General features: G+C 43.7%; 1 protein-coding gene across 13 annotated transcripts in view; it reads left to right on the plus strand.

Annotated features, from left to right (window-relative positions):
• Nucleotides 1-7,610: 7,610 nt before the first annotated feature.
• UNC80 (unc-80 homolog, NALCN channel complex subunit) overlaps nt 7,611-22,033 on the plus strand; it is a 118,856-nt gene continuing 104,433 nt past the window's right edge. For 12 of the 13 annotated variants that reach the window (XM_052675075.1, XM_052675080.1, XM_052675076.1 and 9 more), the window contains exons 1-6: nt 7,611-7,978; nt 9,180-9,228; nt 16,455-16,611; nt 17,239-17,537; nt 19,850-19,973; nt 21,789-21,862. In XM_052675075.1, the coding sequence (XP_052531035.1) occupies nt 7,887-7,978; nt 9,180-9,228; nt 16,455-16,611; nt 17,239-17,537; nt 19,850-19,973; nt 21,789-21,862 (795 nt within the window). In that variant the 5' untranslated portion in view covers nt 7,611-7,886. The remainder of the gene's footprint in view (nt 7,979-9,179; nt 9,229-16,454; nt 16,612-17,238; nt 17,538-19,849; nt 19,974-21,788; nt 21,863-22,033) is intronic. The other variant, XM_052675087.1, reaches the window with a different exon arrangement.

Genomic DNA, 22,033 nt, shown 5'->3' on the forward strand with positions numbered 1-22,033 from the left:
GTGGTGTGTTACGATTTACCATGAGTGCTGTGCTGGAACACTGCTGAGTAGGAGCTGTCGATCAAACCGTTATGAGCTACGGTTAATGGAATGCTGGTAGCCCAGGAATCCTGCTGCAGCGTTTGCTGGTGCACTGAGGGTCTTCTGGAATGGAACAAGAGAGTCCCACTGTTTGTTTCTAGGAAAAAGGGGATGGATTGGTCTGCTTGAGGTTTTGTTTGGGCTTCTTTCGTATTCATTACTTGTTTATGTTTTGTTGTTTGTTTTTTTTTAATTTATTTTCAAAAACAAATCAGGAGTTCTTACCTATTCTTTTGCATAACCTCACTCTGTGTGTGCATTCACAGGTGTGTGGTGCAATCATTAAGTGCTAACTGTGCAATCATTAAGTGCAGGTGAGAGTTTGAGAGTGAGCACAGGGCCAGCAGCTGAGGTGTGAGTAGGAGACCTCAAGTCTGGGTGAGGATGTTGGCACGGGAGTGTGTGAGAGAAGAGTTTTGTCTGCAACAGTCTCTATGGCTGGCTGTACCTGTGTCTTGCGTGCATGTGTGCATCTTTGGGATGCAGGCAGAGCTGCGTTGAGTCTTCAGATGAGAAGGCAGCAGCCCTGTCCATTGGTCTGAGATGGAGACTCTCAGGGCTCTAGAGACCAGGCAGAAGGAGACCCCAGGCTCAGGAGTGGTAGGAGGAGGCAGCTATTTGTGGCATCTTTTAACATCCTCTTCTCCATTTCAGATCGTGATTCTGATCTCTTCTGTGTCTTTCTTCCCCTGTCTTGTGCATTTATATTAGCTGGCACTGATCTGAGAAGCGAAACGCAAGCTTGAGGTAGCTGTGATGGAAGTGGTCTTCCCTGAGCAAAAATTCTAGATTTTAGGAAAATCAAATTGAGGTCTTTTGCTTTTCGTTATTCTTGCTTCTGTCTGACTCCAGCTTGTTCCTGTCTGCCCTGTTTTCTTCCAGGCAGCTGTTCTCTGGTGGTGTGATGTTGTTTCCCAGGAAGGGTGGGGAGATAGTGGAAGCAGCTCTGCAGGGTCAATTGCCATAGTATATCTGCTCAGGAGACTGCTGCTTGTTCTGGGGGGCTGATGCGGTGGAACAATTTGATTGCTTAGTGTTAAACTAAGTGATTTGGGTTGGACTAGCAAAAAAAAATCATGAGCCTGAACTGCAGGAAAGAGCTGTCTGCCTCACTAAGGGTTCTGCAGGCTGCATTTGGTAGGCTTTTGGAAAAATGCAGGGCCAGATGCAGGAACACCTTCTGCATGTCCTGAAGCTGGGTTAACTGCGAAACCAGAGGGAACTGGCAAAGTGGGAGAGTGTATTGCATTGACAGAGTTGGAAGGACTTCTGCAGGCATTAACTGTGTTCTGCAAAGGTGATGTACTCATCAGTACGGTGTGTTATGACCCCTGAGATGCAGCTAACGTTTGCTTATTTTGCTCAATCCATAAACCAACAACCTGGGTTTCTTCTGCTTCAAGAAATTAGTCAAATTGATTCTGGCTGCTGCAGCTGTGCCATGGAGTGCAGGCAGGTGTCCTAGCAGCTTCCCTGTCACTTACCTGTGACTTCCTGCATGCCTAGTCCACAGAGCAGCACAAGTAAGAAGTGCTTTTTGGTAATGAGTTAACACACAGGTCTTTGTGAGTATTTAGTTTATCTAACTTAGCATGCTATGTTGACCTTCTCTCTTGATTTTTATTGTTTTTGTTGTCTGCATCTTGTTTGTTTCAACAAAAGCCACTTATACAATATTAAATAGGAGCTAAGGAAAGCAGAGAGCTGGCTTGGAGGGCACCACTGTAGTCCTAGTACTCGAGTACAAAATCAAATGCTGACTGTGAAGCTGAGAGCTTCTGCTGCGAACTAAAGTTCTATACAGAGATAAGTAAAATTTTCTAGGCTGTGACTTTTCGTCAGCTCTTTTATGCGTAATTCCCTAGCAGCAAGCTGGTTCACTTGCGTGGATAACAGCACCTTGGGTTTGTGTGTCCCTCGTGGGACATGTCATCGGGGATATGAAAAATAACAAGAAGGGATTCTTTAGATACGCTGGGCAGAAAAGACAGACAAAAGAGAATGTACCTCCTTTGGTAAACAAGAAGGAGGACCTGGCTTCCTCAGGTATGGAGGAAGCTGAGGTACTTAATGAGTTATTTGCCTTGGTCTTCCCTGCCAGTCGGACTTCCCATGTCTCTTGCATCCCTGAACCTTTAGGTGAGAGTTAAGAGAGCAAAATCTATGCCAATTTTAAGATAAGAGCAAGTCTGAGACCACCTCATGAGGCTAAATGTGTACAAAATCAGTGAGTCTGGATGACGTGCATCCCAGGCTAGGGAAGGAACTGGCTGATGTGGTTGCCAAGTTGCTCTCCATCATTTTGAAAATTTGTTACTGTCAGGTGAAGTCCCTGGTGACTGGAAAAAGGGAAACATCATTCCCGATTTGAATAAAGGGAGGAAGGAAGACCCAAGGTACTGCTGGCTGATGAGCCTCACGTTTGTGTCTGGGAAGATCGTGGAGTATGTCCTCCTAGAAGAGATGCTAAGGCACATGCTAAATGGGGAGATGATCTGAGAAGGTCAGCACAGTTTCACCAAGGGCAGGTTGTGCCCGACCGGTCTGGTGGCCTGCTATGATGTAGTGTATGGGAACTGGCTGAGTCACGGCCTGAACCTCTGATTGATCACCTGCAGAGAGCCATGAGTCAGCCAGAGGAGCACAGGTGAAGGCAATTCAGCTGTGCTGCCCGAAGGGGTACAGCCAGGTTCCACCCCTCCTAGACCTATTTAAGAGCTGGCTACCAGTGGGGAAGGATCTCTTCTGGAGATGGTCTCTGCTGGTGTTTTGTGGTGAGCCCAGCATAAGGGTAGGCCTTCCATTTATTCTCTTTGTTATCATAGTCTACTTTGTTTAACTCTCTTGTTTATTTTGTGATTGTAACAGCCTAATATTCTTTGATTATACAGTGTAGTGATAGCTTTGGTGAACAAAGGAAGGGCAACTAATGTTACCTACCAAGGACTTGTGCAGGGCATGTGACATGCTCCTGTATCACATCCTTATCTCCAAGTTGGAGAGATACAGGCTGGACTATTAGATGGATAAATAATTGATTGGATGGTTATAGCCAGAGAGTTGTTGGCAATGGCTCTGTGTCCAGGTGGAAGCCTGTGATGGTTGGTTTCCCCTGGGGATCGGTCTTTGGACCGATGGTTTTTAACATCTTTATCAATAACGTGAATGATGGGATTGAGTGTACCCTTAGCAAGTTTGCTGATGATAGTAAGCTGAGTGGTGCAGCTGACACCATAGAAGGAAGGGATGCCATCCAGGGAGGCTTGAGCCCACAAGAACCTGATGAGATTCAGCAAGTCCAAGTGCAAGATGTTGTGCTTTAGTCAAAGCAATCCCGGGTATACGTACAGACTAGGAGAAGAACTTGAGAGCAGCCCTGCAGATAAGGACTTGGGGGTCCTGATGTGCAAAAAAGCTGGTTGTGAGCCAGCAGTGTGCTCTTGCCGCCTGGAAAGCCAACAGTATACTGGGCTGCATTAACAGAGTGGGTGGCAGCAGGGTGAGGGAGGGGATTGTCCCCCTCTACCCTGACCTCGTGAACCCCCATGTGAGGTACTGAGTCCAGTTTTAGGGTCCCCTGCACAAGAGGGATGTGGAGCTGTTGAAGTGGGTCCAGAGGAGGGCCGTGAGGATTACCAGAGGGCTGGTGCTCCTCTCCTATGGAGAAAGGCTGAGGACATTGAGTTAGTTCAGCTTGCAGAAGAGAAGGCTCCTAGGAGGTTGTTGTGGCCTTCAAGTACTTGAAGAGAGCTTACAGACAGGAGGGGGAGCTGACTGTTTACATGGTCTGACAGTGATAGGACAGGGGCAAATGGCTTTAAACTTTAGAAAGAGGGAGAAGTTAGGTTAAATGTTATGAAAGAATTATTTACTCAGAGGGCAGTGAGGCCCTGGCACTGCTGCCCAGAGAAGATGGACTGGGTGCCCCTTTCCTGGAGGAGTTCAAGGCCAGGGCAGATGGGGCTCTGGGCAGCCCAAGCTGCTGGGAGCGAACCAGTCCATGGCAGGGGATTGGAACTTGATGATCTCTAAGGCCTCTAAGCTACTCTAGGATTCTGTGATTCACGGTGGGGTTGGGTTGTTGCCTTCAAAACAAGGTCAGGTTATAATTGCCTTCTAGCTATTCTCAAAGTAATTTAGAAGCACAGAATCATAGAATGGTTTGGGTTGCGAGGGATCTTTAAGATCATCTAGTTGCAACCCCCTGCTATAGGGAGGGACACCTCCCTCTAAACCAAGTTTTTAACAGCCCCATCCAGCCTGGCCTTGAATGCTTTCGGGTAGGAGGCATTCACAACCTCATTGGACGACCTGTTCCAGTGCCTCACCACCCTCACAGTAAAGAATTTCTTCCTAACATCTAGTCTAAATCTCCCCTTTTCTGGTTTGAAACCATTTCCTCTCATCCTGTTGCTACCAGCCTTGTAAAAAGTTTCTCCCCAGCTTTCCTGTAGGCCCCCTTCAGTTACTAGAAGGCTGCTATAATCTCTCCTTGGAGCATTCTCTTCTCCAGGCTGAAGAGCCCCTCAGCCTGTCCTCATACAAGGGGTGCTCCAGCCCTCTGATTATCTTTGAGGCCTTCGTCTGGACCTGCTCTAACAGCTCTAATCTCTTGTTTTGGCGGCTGCAGAACTGGACGCAGTACTCCAGATGGGGTCTCACGAGAGCAGAGGGACAGATTGACCTCCCTTGTCCCGCTGGTCACAGTACTCTTGATGTGACCTGGGATACAGTTGGCCTTCTGGGCTGCAAGCGCACATGGCCAGCTCATGCTGCATCTCTTCATCAGTCGACACTTCCAAATCCTGCTCTCAAGCTGTTTTCTGCCCAACCTATTTCTGTGCTTGAGATTGCTCTGACGCAGGTGCAGGACCTTGCACTTGGCCTGTTGAACATCATGAGTTTGGCAAGGCCCACCTCTCAAGCCTGTCCAGATCGCTCTGGATAGTATCCATAGCATCCCTTCCCTCTAGTGAAGCAGCTGCACCACACAGCTTGTTATCATCTGCAAACATGCGGAGGGTGCACTCATTCCTGCTGCCCATTTTGCCTACAAAGATGTTAAATAGCACCAATTCCAGCCCTGATCCCTGAGGAAGGCCACTTGTCACCGGTCTCCACTTGGACATTGAGCTGTTGACTGTAACTCTCTGAGTGTAACCATCCAGCCAGTTCCTTATCCAGCAAGTGGTCTATCCATCAAATCCATTTTTCTCCAACTTGGCAACCAGGATGTCATGGAGGACAATATTAAGTGCTTTGCACAAGTCTGGGTTGATGATGTCAGTTGCTGTTTCTTTATCCACTGATGCTGTAGCTCCATCATAAAAGGCCACCAAGTTTGTCAGGCTGACTTACCCTTGGTGAAGCCGTGTTGGTTACCACCAGTCACCTCGTCTTTATTTTCCATTTGCCCTAGTAGAGCTTTCAAGAGGATCTGCTCCATGATCTTGCCAAGCAGAGGTGAGACTGACAAATATTAATCACATTTGCCACCTCTTGGGTTTAGTGCTGGTCATAGCTTGGTGAAATTGGAGAATCTGCACTTTTGGAATTGTGTGTTTTTGTAGCTGTTGGTATCTTCTTCATTCTCTGTTTTTTGTCAGTGTGCAGAAAGTCCTGTCACTGCGAATCTCAGTACAGGTGGAGGTGTTGAGGTGTCTTCTGGCAGTCTGTTGTTGGAGAGCAGTGGTCTGCACTCAAAATGCAGCTTGGCTAGCACTGCAGGTGGCACCACAGTAGGTTGTTTCCATTGAGCTGGAGCACAGTGGATGTTTCAGCTAGCATTTGGGAAGTATCTATTGGATTAACCTTCTTTTTAGTTTCCTTTCGTTTTTATCGCCAGGGTAGACACTTGGCTCTCTGATATATCCCTTGTAGAAGGAAGCCATTAAAGATAATTGTGCTGCAAACAGCATACTTGGTGAACATCTTTTTTGGTTCTTGTGTAAGTTGTAGTAACTGATACATTTATTTGTGTTAGCTACAGATGCAAAGTAACACAGATCTGCATCTGCCCAGCTGGCCAAGTTTGGCCCTTTTTGCTTCCCGAGCAGCGGCCAAACATGAGCTGGGCTAGTTTCAGTGCAGAGCTGAACTGTGCCTGGCTCTGGCTCTGCTGTCCCCTCCCAGCTGTGTCTGGAGCTCAGCTTGCTGATGCTGGTGTGACAGCACGAGCTTCTGGGCGTGCAGGAAAGGCATAAATAAGGTAATACCATACTTACATAATTGCAAACGTCGTTAAAACTTCCCTTGGTGTCATACTGTTCTTTGAAAGAGTGATTCTCATTCCTTACGCTTTATTCAATAATTTCATAATATGTTACAGGACTGGAAAAAGCTAGTTTTTAAAAACACACTTATTGTTACTGCATTGTTGTTTCACTTTTGGCTGTCAAGAGGCATTCTGTTTATAATTAAAAGCTCAAATTAACTTTTTATTATCAGTTTTTATATATCTGGATATATTGAGAATGAGGAACTTCTTCAGTGCTTCTTTAGCCAGCTTTTCTCAGCTCTTGGCACATTTTAGACATCACATCTGTCTTATTTCCGATATAACTTGAGGGACAGAAAATTAGAAAATAAAACCTTAGTGTCAGAGCAAGAAAGACCTTATTCCTGTGCATCAGCAGAAAAAGTTACTGCTTTAAAAAAATAAAAAAAAAAATAAAAAAAAAAAAAGGAAGAAAACTAAAACCCTCTCTGTAAAACCTTTTTACTGTAAACATGTTGACACTCTATTCAACGGATTACCTTCCAAACGACTGTCTAAATACCACTTTTGTGCAAGAGGAGGGTTTTAGCCTAGTGTGGAGCATGTGGGGTTATGCTCTACATGAGCAGAGAGCAGAAGCAGCTGAATTCACAGCAAGGGAGCACTGGCTTGGGCACTACGAAAAACCTTCATCTCCAGTAGGAGTGGCTCTGGGTTTTCAGTGATTGCTCCTCCAAGCACCCATAAGGAGCAGAATGGGGGTGCTGATCAGCTCAGCTCCTGTTCAAGGAAGGCATGGCCTCAGTGAGTCTTTAAGTGCCTTGTATTGAATAGCAGAATTGAAAGACCATCAGAAATACAGCTTTGGGTTGTTGGAACACCTTTCCTTAAAATTGCCATAATTTCTTACACAAGCAATACATTTCATGTTATTTGTTTCTGAGCAGCCTTACTGCTCTTCCTGTTTTGCAGATGCACAGGTACCTGCCCTTGCAACAGCCTCCTTACGTGCTTGGGGGTCTCCTGCCTGGGTAGGTGGAGGACAGCTTGGCCTTCAGAGATGCAGGAGCTCAGCAGCGCCAAGCCCTCGTTCCGTCGGGGCGGGAGGAAACGCGAGAGACGCTTTGCTGACCCGATCGGCTGCCTTGGGCATTCCCAGCTGCACGTCGGGTCCCCCAGCTTGCCCGTCCTAGGCCGGGCGCGGTGGTGGGGGGCTGCGGGAGGGGGCTTAGCGCCCGACCTCGCCACGGGACGTTGGGCGGGGCGGGCCCGCCTGGCGTCCCCCCCCCCCGCCCTCCCCTGTCACCGCCTGCCGGCGCGGCTCGCGGAGTCGGAGCTGTCCACAGAGGGAGGTGCTGAAGGCAGGGAGGAAGCGGAGGGACGCGGACATCTTCGCTCCCCTAATTTCCTCCCTGCCTCCTGCAGCCATTTTGCACCACCGAGGCTGGAGGAGGTGCAAGGAGGGGGGGAGCTGTAAGGAATGAAGGCAAAGGGATAAAGAGTTGTGGAAAGCCGAGAGGCAGCTATGGGAGACATCGACTGATATGTCTGCAAAGACTGGCTCATAGAAGCAGCTGTCGTCAGCATCATGGTGAAAAGGAAAAGCTCAGAGGGCCAGGAGCAGGAGAGCGGCCGTGGTATCCCTCTGCCCATCCAGACCTTCTTATGGAGGCAAACCAGGTGAGAGCAGCATGCTTAGCATACAGCTGCAACAGGGTGGTGGGGGGGGAGGCAGGCAGTCCAGCTGCTGCCCAGCGCTGGATAGGAAGCAGTTACTGCAGCTGCAGTATGAAGGTGTGAAACAAGCTGTTCTTTTTTGCACTCTGTGCAATACAATCTGTGCATATGTACTAGGGATGGGGGAAGGACAGTGGCAGTCCCAGAAAGCTTCTTAATTTGACTTGAAAATATCCATGTGTATGTGTGTGCACCTCACCCCTCCTTGCTGCTCTCTTTCTCCCTGCTTTAAGAGGACTTCTGGAGCTCAGCTGCTAGAATCAGTGTCCCCTGGTGCTGCACTGGACTTGCAGTTCTGCCTGTATCTGTTTTTGCAGCTATTCTGGAAGTGTAATCTATGTGTTGAGAGGTCAGCATGCAAACAGATACGTCTAAGTCTCACTCTGTTTCATTGGATTGGAGAGAAATGATGTGTGAGGGGTAGGCTGAATGTATAGTAGGGGCTTTGTGTTCCTTGTGAATACTGTCTGTTTCCTGTCTTGCAGGAATTCTAAAATGAAAACATCACGGGGGCTGTGGGAGAGGGTGGAAGGTTTGAAGGTTGTGGCTCTAATTTAAGATCTCAGTCACAAAATCCCATTATCCTACAGTTTCATCCTTCAAGAAATGATATGTAATAATTTGACCTGATTTATGTGTGGGGGTTGTTTTTGTTTTTTTTTCCTTTTTCTTTTTTTTTTTTTTTAAGTGTGTAACCAATTCTTTTCCGGAGGGAAATGACAGCAGAGGGTATGTGTACTCTAGCTACAGGATGAAGGCCTGCTTTTCATCACAGGCCTTCCAAATCAGTGATTGTGGAGGAAAACTATACAAAACTGACAAGTTATTCCCTAGCTTAAAATACATGCAGGGCAAAGTTCAGTAATATTTAATGTGTTAAGTGGAACGTTGTGAAAATCTTTCAGTGAGGTAAAATGGCTGAAAACTGTCTAATGGAAGGTTTAATCCACCCTCGAGAGGTCCTGAAAGTTTATAGCACTTGGCAGATGTCATCAACAGGTATTAGGACATTCTTGTGGCTTCATCTTCCTCTATATTGCAAAGTTTTCAGTATTTTGCTAATCTTTTGACATGATAAAGTAATTAAGCACAACTCCTGCTTGAAGCGCTGGGCCTCTAATACTGTTTTCTTTTTTTCCTTCAGTGCATTTTTAAGACCTAAACTGGGGAAACAATATGAAGCTTCCTGTGTGGTATGTACCTGTTTTCAACTCTTATGGGTAACTAACCTTTAATGCAGCTTGACCTGGCCACGGCGGTTGGTCAGCAAGCCTTTCAGCTCACAGGAGAGACCATTTAGCTTAATTTTGTCCTTTTATCACTTGAAGGATTTGAAATCCTTTCCCACCTAGAGAATTTAGAAAACCTTTAGTCATGATGTATGTATTTAATGTTAGTAGTTGAACTGATAGAGTGAAGTGCAGTGAAGGCAGGCTGAGCTTAGACAGTCTGGGTCTAATCTTGCAGTTTGTCATGGCTGTATGGGCTTTTGGGTGAAATTTGTGTCATTTCAGTTTCTGATTATTGGAGTTGAAATACTAAAAATCTGAAAGTTGTTAACAGCAAATTTTAAAAACACTTTCTCCCATTGTGCAAAATGAAAATGCATCCTCCATTCAAGAGAGAGGACCATATCTTAGCGTAATTGAAGGGATTATTATGCAGATGCTGATAATCCTTATTTCTAGCTATATTTAGGATAAAACCTCAATCAAACGTGTGAAGAGAGAAAGGGAAGACATGCAGCAAATTCAAGTAAGATGGTTATCTAGGGAGCTGCACAATTTCTTCAGCTGTTGCTTATCTTTGGTTGACTTAAAGTACATTAAGCAGTTGCAGCCAAACCTGACAGACTGGAAAAATGCGGTCTGGACATGTATCTTAATAGTTTAAAGTACTTAGGTCTCTCTGCAGCAATTTTCTGACTTCCTTCTCAGAAGACATTAAACTGGAGAAGCCTTTTGCTACTGCTGACTGAATTTTTCTAGGGAATCCATAAATTTTTCAGGGTTATTCCTAGATACCAACTACTGACAGAGGACTTTTGTCTTACTGTGTTGCTGGGTGAAATGCGTAGCAGTTCTGGCACACTAAGCTCAAAGCGTCATTGCTGGTCTATGCCAGTTACAGCTCAGAGGATATGAAGAGGAGCTTGTTGCCTTACATCATTGTAGGAGTCTCAGAAGTGTGCAAGAGCTGTGCCTTGATGAACCTCTCATTTGAGATTACAGCTCCACCAGTGAGTTAATGTTCTCTGTTACTGTTGGGTAGAGCAACAGAACTTGCTTCTCTCTTCTACACTGATGTGTCGGTCTGTCTGTGACTTGTTGGGCTTCATGCTGTGCTGTGGAGAGCAGCTGTTCTGTCCCCACATGCTGTGCTGTCCTGTTCTGTCCCTCAGGTTGTTTCCTAATCCTGTTTCTTTTATAAGCACCAGAATTCATTAAGTGTAAAAACAGCAAGAGAATGTAGGTTGCATGTTTCAGCTGAATGAAAAGGACCTCTGAAAAAATGCTCAGGAGAGAGGTGGTCTTTGGGCTTGCGAGTGGTCCTGAAGTGTTTTGGGGTACAGCTAGTACCAGGACAATCAAACCATGCTTTCCCTGCAGGTCAGAGGACTTGCTTCAGCACATACCTTGGAGTACCCAGCCTGGATTTTGTGCCAGCATGTTTATAAACTTACATGCTGTACTCCTGGCAAAAAGCTTTGGAGCTGAAGAGTCACAGCTTGGGCATGGATGAATTCAACATCTTTGTTTAAAACCAATTGCATAATGGGGCTCAGGGGTCATGGTGCCATGATTTTTTAGAAGCCCCAAGTGTTGGGGGAGTTTAGTGTCTCAGGAGACAGGGAGAATAAAGAAATATGTTTGCAGTGAATGCACAGAGACTGTATCGGTATTAAGAGGCCTTTTAAAAAATATGCATAGCTCTTGCATCAAAATCCTTTGTCTGCAACTTTAACTAGTTTTGATGAAGGCCTAATCTGCTTCGGCTGCTTATATAAAGGAGAATTTGATTCTTCTCCATTTCTTAACACAATCGTTAAATAAGGCTAGAAAGTTACCAAAGGTGGGGCTCAGTTTTGCAGAAATAATGAGATGCAGCCTGAGCTGTTGCATTTGCCACTTTTATTTGCTCTTTGGTTTCCTATCCCTGGCAGCGTACAGGGATGCCTGCCCACATCAACACCTTTCATGTAATCCAGCAGGATAGCAGAATGTTGCATGCATGAGTGAGATAGAAGATATCTGGAACTTGACAGGTAGTTGGCATATCTTCTGAAACATCAGGCTGGTTATCTAAAACTCTTTATTGGCTAGCATGTCTAGAAATGTGGTGCACCTGATGTATGATCCGTCGTCTTTAAATTCTCTTGCCAGAGTTGTTCAAGGCATGTCTATGGGCCGTTAACTGCCTGACGCCGCAGGGCAGCGTCGTCATATGCATTCTGTTATTATTCTTGGCTATAAACTAGCTGCACTAGATTTTGCTGCGTATTATGCATTGAGGAAGCAGATGCTGGAGGTCTGGATTCAGTCATTGCAGGATCTGGTCTGAAAGAGCTGTTTGTATTGGGTTTTTGAGCTTTGCTGTACAGTTCATAATTTTTAATACTTGTGAAAAAAGTTCTGTTTTTCCTATCTAAACAATCTCACTGACTTCAATTAGTTTTTAAATACTAGCCTTAAATGTGGAGATAAATGATCTTATTCTGCCCGTGCCTTCCCCCCCTCCCCCCATTATTTTACACTGTCTAAATGCCCTTGTATCTCCATATGGATTAAATATTCTTCCTTCTCTTCTTTCTGAAGTTCCTCCCTCTGCCCTGATTGTGTGACTCAAAGCTGTAAGTGACCTCAAAGGGAGTGTATGTGAGTGATATACAGAACTACTGTGTTTTTTGGAGGTGAGGGTAAGAGGTTATAGGGGATATATTTTGAATTTTTTCATTTTGATAATACACCAATGTAATCCAACATTATTCTCATCCTAAATGCAAAACATAGCACCATACCACCTAAGAGACAGAAAATTAACTCAGTGCTGCCTGAAACTGGGACACAATGGGAGAACCCAGATGTGTTCTGGAGGATCTTGCAACTTCCAAGTTTCTTTTAAAATATTTTTCTTTGTCCCCATGTTTTTTGTAAATAGCGATACGTTTCTGTTGTCACAAATGATTAAAGGATAGATGTGGAACAACATCAAAAAAAAAACACAAAAAAACAGTAGGAATGGTTGTGAAAGACAGAGTCTTTGAACACAGGAATTTTCTGTCAATAAAGTAGTCGGCATCTTTGCTTCACTATCAATGAAGCACAGAATTTTGCTTTACAAAACACAGTTTTACTGTGTTTAATTGTTCTTTTGCTGATTTTATAATGGTATTGAATTCATAAACAACAGAACCTGACTCTCGTGTTGTCTGATCTCCTACATTCAAGTTTTTATCTACTTGTTTGCTTGGAGGACCTTTCTAGGTTGATAATACTGTTTGCCTGCATTTCAAGTTATCTCTAGTCAGTCTGAAGTGACACTAGTACAAGTTTTCTGCTTTCTACTGTGATGCAGCCCAAGCTTTGGATGAACAATTCAGGAGGAATCTAGCTCACCTGAGAGAATGAAACTGGGAGGTGCCTTATGCAGTCTGCTGCAGGTATGGCTCCTCTGGCCTTAGAGCAGGGGTTGGCTCATGTGACTTGAGCAAGGTGTATGGGAAACCATGGCAAAGACCAGTCAGAAGCTGCTCTATTCCATATGCCTTCAGGCTTCTCTGTTCCCTGTCCAACAGGAAAGTGACACGCAGGCTCATCCTGCTCACAAGGTATTTGACAGCCCCTTTATTTCTCAGTTGGAGAAGAGAGTAAAAGCAGAACAGCAGCAGTGGGAAGGCAGCCAAACAAGACTGACCCCTATTCCCTGTGAAAACAGGTGGCATCACCAGGCTAATATGTTCTCTTGCTCCAATTTATAGGAGGGAGATGAGGTTCTTGTAATATCTGCTTACCCAGCACGAGATTAAGAAACGATGGTTCATATGTTGGTCGAACCAGTTTATTACAAAACCTAATCAGGGAGACGGGGAAAGGAAGAAGGGCAATAGCAAAGATGGAAAAGAAGCAAGAATTGCGTAAAGCAGGGATAGTCACCACCAGGATCCAGCAGCGTCCCGCTGCATGACCTGTGAAGGTCCAAGGCAGAAGCAGTGGGGGGGCAGGGGGGAGAGGTGGAAAGCAGCAGCATGGCGGCCTTGGGCAGCAAGCAGGTAGCAGGAGGCAGTCGCAGAGCCAATCCGGGAGGAAGCAGCAGCTCTCAGGCAGCAGGCCCAGGAGAGTTCGTCAGCATGCAGGAATTCTGCAGTGTGAGGAATCTGATGTCAGATACCTCTTCTTCTACTTCAGCATGCAGGCATCACTTAGTGAGGAATCTGTTGTCAGAAATCCTCTGTTCTTCTTCATAAGGAATCTGTTGCTGGAAAACCTATGTTTTTCTTCATGAGGAATCTGTTGCCAGAAAACTTATCCTCTTGGTTTTCGATTCCCCTTTTATTCTCCTTGTTTTAATGTCTATGTGACGAGCAAGAGTCACTGAGTACCCCCTGAGATGGCCATCATCCTGAGATAAGTCCACACAAAAGAGCACTTCACAGCTATTTAGCTCATCTCTCTCTCCTTGTGGCCTTGTCCGTCTGTGTCCCCCAGACAAAAGATTTTACAACCCTTGCCCAGGACTTGCCTGAACTTGAACAAGTCCATCTGTGTCCTCAGCAAACTTGGAGACACTGATGTTAACAATAATATCTTACATATGTATATGTAAGTGGAAATATGCGTATTTGTGGCCACACATACAGATGTTTCCAGAAGGGGACTGCCTTTTTTTTAGCCGAGACATTGCACTGACTGTCACTTTGATTGGTGTTCTGGATCCTCCTTTGACACACGGTCTGTTGCAGTCAGGGACTAGCTGCTGCAAAAACAAAGTTAGCTTCTTCTTAGCTTACTGGCAGTGCTGAGACTGCAACTCCAGATGTCCGTAACATTACTATACCCTTTATCTGGTGGCAAGAAAAATAATTTCTTTAGCTAAGCCTTATTAGATGCTTAACAGGCCCTCCAGGGAGCTAATTCAGCTTGCTGGCCTGGTAGAAAATGCTTCTTTCCGTGCTGAACTTCATTTTGGCCTGTATAGAGGCTTGACTCCACTCAACGAGCTGCAGAACTGACATAAGAAAGAGGTGAGACTGTGTGACTGCAGCAAGGGGTAAGGAATGAGGGGTGACACGCTGACTCCTTGTGACAAAAAACGTACTGTATTTTTTTGTGACCTTTTCAGGCTCTGTTTTGATAATGACCATGTGTTAGAGACTCACTTTATCTTACTTAGTTTGCCACTTTGTTTGCCTGTTGGTTAAGTAATCCTGACTTGGGATATTTCTATACCTCTGTCCTAATGCACTTGTGATGCATTTCTTCTATGGTTTAATGATGTAGTTTCATTTTTGACAGTATACCCAGGCAGTAAAAATGTGCACCTGGCTCCCCCTACCCCAGGCTTTCTAAACATTTGCCATCCTCTCGTCTCAATGGACATTCTCTTGGGTGTGCTGCCAAATGGCCCTGAAGGAGCCAAGGCTCCTGTAACACTACTGCTTGTGTTCCTGTACTGGGAGGAATAACTGAGTGTTATTCACTCATAGGCAGCATGACATGCAACAGATCTCTGACTAAAAGTGTTCTCTGACTGTAAGAATGATTTGGGTCTTCCCACGGCAGCCACGTGCATGCTGCTGACAACCTAATCCATAGCCCATTATTTCTGACTAATTAGTTTCATCCGTGTATCCACATATTTTAACTAACACTCTGCAATTTCTGCTGTTGCTCCACAATGAGCTCAGAAACTGAGGATTTCTAATAGGTGAGCAGAGCGACTTTGCATGGAGTTACATTTGCTGGCAGCTCTGCTATTTCTTGTATTTCCTCATGTTCAATTTGTGTAACTACAGGCTTAGTTTTCTATAAGCGCACTCAGTAATAAATATAGACGTATATTTTTCTACAAATCACACTGTCTCCCCTTCTCTTACTCTGTTCTTGGAGCTAATGGGAGCTTCAGTCATAGGCTGTAGGTACAGATAGATGTGCATTTCTCTGCCTCCATGCTGTCTAAAGCAGAGCCAGCTGTGGTGGGGGTGCTGTATTCCCACGATGGTGTGGCTCTGTGCACGTGCTGCTACATCCTGCCTCTCGGCACATGGGGATGCAACCTGAGAGGACAAGTGCACACTGGCTTTCAAGCTGCTGGATTATGCAGAAGAGTGCACATTACCACTGGTTATCATGCTGTGCATTGGAGTAGCTGGTCATTTAGAAGAGATAGTTTACTATTGCTGCCCGTTTAGCTTTTCTTTTTCTGTAATTAAGTCTATTCCTATTGCTGCTGCACTTTTGCAGGAGAAATTGTTGTGACTAGTGTTGAAGGATAAGCTTTATGAATCTGGAGTGAGGGCATTTGAAGCACCCTTTAGGTCATGAATGCCAGCAGTTACTTGTTTGCCAGGAGTCTGATGAAATTGGTGGAACAGCTTGTGAACAAATAGGTAGCCAGGAGGCTAAGCTAGTCTATGGCAAGGGCGTGCATTACCAGTAATGTATTTCTTAGCTTTAGGAACTTCAGTGAAGGAGTATAACTGCTTTTGTGACCTGTAATGAGATCTTTGTATCTGGTCAGAGGAAGAGCTTATTGAAATAGTTGGAGTAACTAACAATAAAGAACTTCCCGGGGGATTTCAGAGGAAGATCATCTTATTTTGTATTGCTTGAGCTGGAAATAATGAACTTGCTGCAGCCATCAGCTCTTTTAAGCATTTATAAAACCACTACATCGTGGCTCACTGAAAATGTTTATATGCTGTTTTTTGTGGCAGGGTGTGAAAACAATTCCTGAGGCACATATACCTTTAACGGATTGCCCTTTATGTTACACTAAACTGAAAGAGCATGTGTGTGTGAGTGAGAATAGTATAACCAGCCCTCAGCTCCACAAACATAGGCTTCATTAGATCCTGTTACTCCCTACAGGATCACTGGCATGCCAGATTAATACCAAGCACAAGCGTAAGTCTGGTTTGATGTTGGTACTTACTTATGCATAATGTTTGCTTTTATTCTTTTTCATTATTATATTGAGTTTTATGTATATTTTATTGTTATATAGAGTGGCCCATTCATTTCCTAGCTGAGTATGTCCATGTATATAGTGAGCTTTAGCTACTGGCTGTATTTTACATGGAAAATATTCTAACTTACAATATAACTGTGTAATGAAAGCTTATAGGTTTTAAAGAGAATGTTGTATGTCATAGACAGCATGTGAGGGAAGCTTTAGTGTTTTCTTTTTCTCTCAATTGCAGTCTTTTGAAAGAGTTTTAGTAGAGAACAAGCTTCATGGCCTTTCTCCAGCTCTCTCTGAAGCCATCCAGAGCATTTCTCGCTGGGAACTTGTCCAGGCTGCGCTCCCACATGTGCTACACTGCACTGCAACATTGCTCTCCAACCGAAACAAGCTAGGTTAGTGCTCATGTGAGTTTGTTTTTCCACTAGCAAAACATAAATCAAAACATGAGATTGATGCTCAGGCTGCCACACAACATATCCTATATCTAGGATTCTAACTAGGAGTTCCAGTTCATTCTGTGCATTTCATTTCGTGATCTGTTCTCATTTATAACAGAGGAGAGAGACAAATTCTCATTTATAACTGGGAGAGCTTTCCCTGTGAGGTCGGTGGTCTGCTAGCTTTAGAAATCATGAGCTGAGGAGTCAAAATAGTTCATTGATATTTTGCTAGTCATTTTCCAGGTACACAAGAGCTTAGTTTTAACAAAAACCTCACAGTGCTTGCTTACGTTTTGTCGTGTTCAGTGGGGTCAAACAGACAAGGCTTTCAAGCTAGCATGCAGTCATTGTCTCTGCCACTGACATTTCAGTCAAACTGCAGACGCTGGCAAATAAATGAGACTTGTAAATTAGGAGGTTTCAAATATTACAAAACGTAATTCTGTTTAATGGTAGAATTGAATTTTCAAGCTCTCATTGTGAAGTTGGATGCCCAGTTTCCTATGCGGTTCTGAAATTCTCAACAGTTCCATTTAATGGAAAGCCTGTGAGATACTGTGATGTGTTTTTCCCTTCCAGGTCATCAGGACAAACTCGGAGTTGCTGAAACAAAGCTTCTTCACACTCTTCACTGGATGCTGCTAGAGGCCCCTCAGGACTGCAGCAATGACCGATTTGGAGGAGACAGAGGTTCTAGCTGGGGAGGGAGCAGTAGTGCCTTTATCCACCAGGCTGAGAACCAAGGATCGCCGGGACGTCCCCGGCCCAGCACCACAAATGATGAGGAGGAGAACAACAGAAGGAAATTCTTCCAGAACTCCATGGCCACTGTGGAGCTCTTTGTGTTCCTCTTTGCTCCTCTTGTTCACAGGATTAAAGTAAGTGGGATGCCAACAGAGTGCTTGTGTGGAGGGAGATAGCACTGAGCAAAGAAAGAATGATTCTGCCTCTGATTTTTTGAGTCTTAAATTTAATTCAGCCTGCAGTGCACACCAGTTGACCACTGTAGATGTTTTATCGTGCTGGTACAGCACCACTGACATCAGGAGGGAATCCTTCGAGCAGCATGAACAGTCACTCTACCATGCATGCATGTACAAAGGCAAATGAATCTGAAGTGAGGCATTTCCATACCGTAGGAATGTCAAAGATCTGTGGCCCATATGAATTCTGCAGAAAAGATTTTAATGCAAGCTTTCATGTGCTCCTATGACTCAGCTGTTGCTCACAAGGGCCTTGCTAGCTTTTCAGAGATTCCACTATGGAGCTGCTGCTGAGGTTCATTGTTGTCATTACTAATCATCTTGATGCTGATGACCAGGATTGCTTTTTAATGGTATAAGCATAGAAGTGGCAGAGGCAATTTATTCCTTTGTTCTGAAGTTAGGAGCAGGCTGCCAAATCCCTCTGTTGGTTTTATGCTGAGTGCATCAAATAAAAGAAGATGGGGTAAATGAGGCACTAAACTGGCATGCTAAGTCAGTATTGTCCCCTCTGTGTTTCACAGAGGTACAAGTCTCAGGGAGGAATATGATCTGATAACTAAAATAAGGCATGTGCTCAAGAAGCATGGTACATTTGCAAAAGAAGACCTAAATGATGGGATTTCCTGACTTCTGAGGGAGTTTGTGCATTTATCAATGCATTCTTAAATGAGACTTGTGGCAGGTGAGGTGTAATCCTGTAATTTAACAACTGTAGTTAAAAGTGTTTGCAGGTTACCTAGAGCTGGATGTGTGAAATAAAAATGCAGTACGTTACTGCTGGCACTTCCAAACATTTTGCATGGTGCTCCTTTGGAAAAAAATAAAACACAGCTAAAAACAACAAGCAATTTATAACAAGGCTTATAAGTTCACTTTTAAGAGGTGGGACTAAAAAAGAATAGGGAATGAAAGGATGGGGGAGTGGTGAGCAGCCAGCTCTTGCCATTCTTTGACCTATCTGCATCACGGATTTAAGCCTGTGAGACGTGTGAAGTTAAGTCAGCAGAAGACAGCGGTGCAGCTATAATTCTTCTGCTATGAGCGGTGTCTGTGTGTGGCTTGTAGGGATAGTTGGACTTCACTAACTATTGACTTCTAAGGTAGATCTGACTTCTGTCGAGCTAAGTGCTCCTTGATCCTTCTAATATTTACTTGTCTGCTTTTATAATTTCAACTGCTTGCTTATGTAAAGTGATGTTGGCACAAGTGCTAGTAGTTCCAATGTCTCTAGAGACAGATCTCAAGTAATAACAATCTTATTATTTAATAACAACATCATTGTATGCTACTATTTCATAATAATTTGATACATTTAACGTTACCTCAATTTCTGATCAGTGTTTTAATATTTATTATCCTTTTTGGAGCAGTTCAGAGATACAAATGCAAAGGTTATGATGAGATTGAGTACTAAATATGAAGCTATATGTGGTTAGAGGGGATGCTGAGGCTCTTGACATGAAAATGGCCTTTCCTCTTATAGCTAAAGGTACTTGAAAAAAAAGAGTTCACTAACTAGTATGAAAATTTAACTTGGAAAAAGCTTTTGTATATTTTTGAATTGAAAATTTTGTTTTCTCCTATGATGAGAGGTTGAGGGATCTGGGATTTTTTTTGCTTGGAAATGACAGCTCCGGGGAGACCTTATTGTGGCCTCCCAATACTTGAAGGAAGTGTAGAAACAGGAGGGGGAACAGCTGTTTACAAGAGTGGATAGTGATAGGACAAGGGGAAGGAATGGTTTTAAAGTGAGACAGGGGAGGTTTCGGTTGGATATGAGGAGGAAGTTTTTCACACAGGGTGGTGAGGCACTGGAACAGGTTGCCCAAGGAGGCTGTGGATGCCCCATCCCTGGAGGCACTCAAGGCCAGGCTGGATGTGGCTCTGGGCAGCCTGGGCTGCTGGTTGGCGGCCCTGCACACAGCAGGGGGTTGGAACTGGATGAGCATCGTGGTCCTTTTCAACCTTGGCCATTCTGAGATTCTATGAATTTTCCCCATCATATTTTCAAACCTGTGCTTGAAATGCATTAGTTTCCACTGAGTGGCTTCAGCAGCCACTGAGTTAATGTATACCACCACAGAATGGCCTGTAGTGACATTGATTTTGCATAAGATCTGTGCTTCAGAGAAAGGACAATCCCTTTAAACTGAAGACAGTGTTCATGTGAGCTATTGTGACTGAACCTCTGTTTGTCTTTTTAGGAATCTGACCTGACGTTTCGATTGGCTAGTGGCCTTGTTATTTGGCAGCCTATGTGGGAACACAGGCAACCTGAAGTGTCTGCCTTCAATGCCCTTGTAAAACCAATCAGGAACATTGTTACAGGTCTGTGACTTTGCTGTACAGGTGGGAAAACTTTCTTTTGGTTGATGCTAAGTTACATTCTGTAGCCATCGTATTTGAGGAATATGCTGATACTGCAGGAGCTAGTCAAGCTTTCGAGAGTAGTTTCAGGTTGCTTCCCTTTGGAATCAAGTATTGTTTGTGTAACATTTAATTAAGAGATGAGAGAGGAATCACACATAAGAAATGAGAAACTCTCAGTAAAGTTATCGCTTTCTGTCAGCTTCAAATCTCTGTTTCACCATGTCTGTCTTAGTTGCTGAGTAAAGACTGTATCCAGCAGCAGTCCAACAGAGGAAGGTTTACCCCAGGCTGGCACTGAACCTATTAAAACTGAAGAGCACACAGCAGTCTATGTTCTCTTACTTTCTGAAATCTTGGGTTTCACCATGTTATGAAACTAAAGAGAGTAGTTTCAAGAGGCTCCAAGGCAGGCTTAGGTTGCAGATTCACTTTTGTGTACTGGGAGAGTTGCTCCTCTTTTGTAACTCAGCCGTAACGAGACTGGAATGGGGTGCTTAGGCTCCCAAGCCTCTATATCTGGCTTGGTTCTAAAAGTGCTTTTTTACTGTTGCATTTGAGATAATAGTTTTGCATAATTTGAACAAACCAGTGAATTGTGACTGTGCTGGGTATATTACTGTGGCATTGCTTGCAAGTTCTGAAAAGCACCAAGTATTATTTTTTGCAGTAGTGAATATGTAGTCAGCCAAATTACATTTCTCAAATGTAATAAATCACTTTGGATATTGTATTTCGTTGTAAAGGCTCTGCAGCCTTTAGGACACTCTAAAATTGAGAAGAAGTCTCTCGAATGATTTGAAATCATCTCTACCTATTTTTTAATTCCAGAAGATGAAGCTCACTAAAGATTTCAACCCTGGAGATAGCATAAACAATTAGACCTAACTTTTCTTTGACCATCGGGTTATTTTTTTTAAAGGTTTGAGGTATAGTCAGAAAATCCCTAAGGTATAACTTCAAGAGTGAAGTCTGTCACGAAAAATATTCTGTTACGCTTTGAAAATATTTTCAACTGAATAGAAATAGTCACCAGAATGAGGTTCTTTATGTCAAGGATTCCAATACTGTAGTGCTCTGGTCTCAAATTGTGATTAAAAAAAAAACTTGCTTAATTCTCATTGCTAAATTTCATTCTCAACTTGCTAAATTCTCATTGGAATGGGAATTAAATCCAGTGCTGAGGCTTTATGATGTTTTGCTTGGAGTCAATCTGAGACAAGTAACATATGAATAGCTTGCAGTATGACAAGATTTCAAGAATTGTCATTCACAGTGCTTGTGATGTCCTTGTTCTTCTACAGTATCACTGATCAAACTTTCTGTATGAGGTTCCTGTGCTATCTACAGTGAAGACGTTTGTCAAACTAGAAACCGTCATGTGTTCTGAGTGGTAACCTAGAAGGAGAGCTGAATATACATGGAAATAGGAGGAAGAGACCCCAAATAAAGTGCACTAGCATGCACGGGAAAGCACAGTCTAATGCCAAATGGACTTATGATAAAATAGGATTTCAGGTTTTATTTATGAGATTTTCATTAAACTGAGTTGTTGAAAATAGAAGTAAAAAAAAAAAAGGGTGTGAAAGTTAAAATAAGTTTGTTTTTTTTTTTTAATGTCCATGGTTAATGCTAGGAAGTCTGTAAGAGATACACTGCTCTGTTTTTTGATTTTTTTCTAGATTTTTTTTTTTTTTCCCCAGTTAATCCTTTCAGTTGGTAACTTTTAAATATTAGAGATGATTTCTGAAATGAAATTTCACTTTATTTTTTCAGCTAAAAGAAGTTCTCCTACCAACAATCAGAGTGTGACTTGTGAATCCCCAAATCTGGACAGTGGTCATACAGAGGTGAGTATGAATGTACTGAGACTGAATGCACTTGAGTGAGAAGTTGAGGGAAGAGGAAACTGGATGCTGACTAAGCTGCGCTTATTACACTGAAGTAATCTATGTTCACAAATTACAGTTTGTCACAATTTGTCTGCAGAGAAAACAAAGGGTATTGATAGAGTTGTTGTG

The sequence above is a fragment of the Tympanuchus pallidicinctus genome, unplaced genomic scaffold (assembly GCF_026119805.1).
Source record: "Tympanuchus pallidicinctus isolate F22 unplaced genomic scaffold, pur_lepc_1.0 scaffold15, whole genome shotgun sequence".
Lineage (NCBI taxonomy): Eukaryota > Metazoa > Chordata > Aves > Galliformes > Phasianidae > Tympanuchus > Tympanuchus pallidicinctus.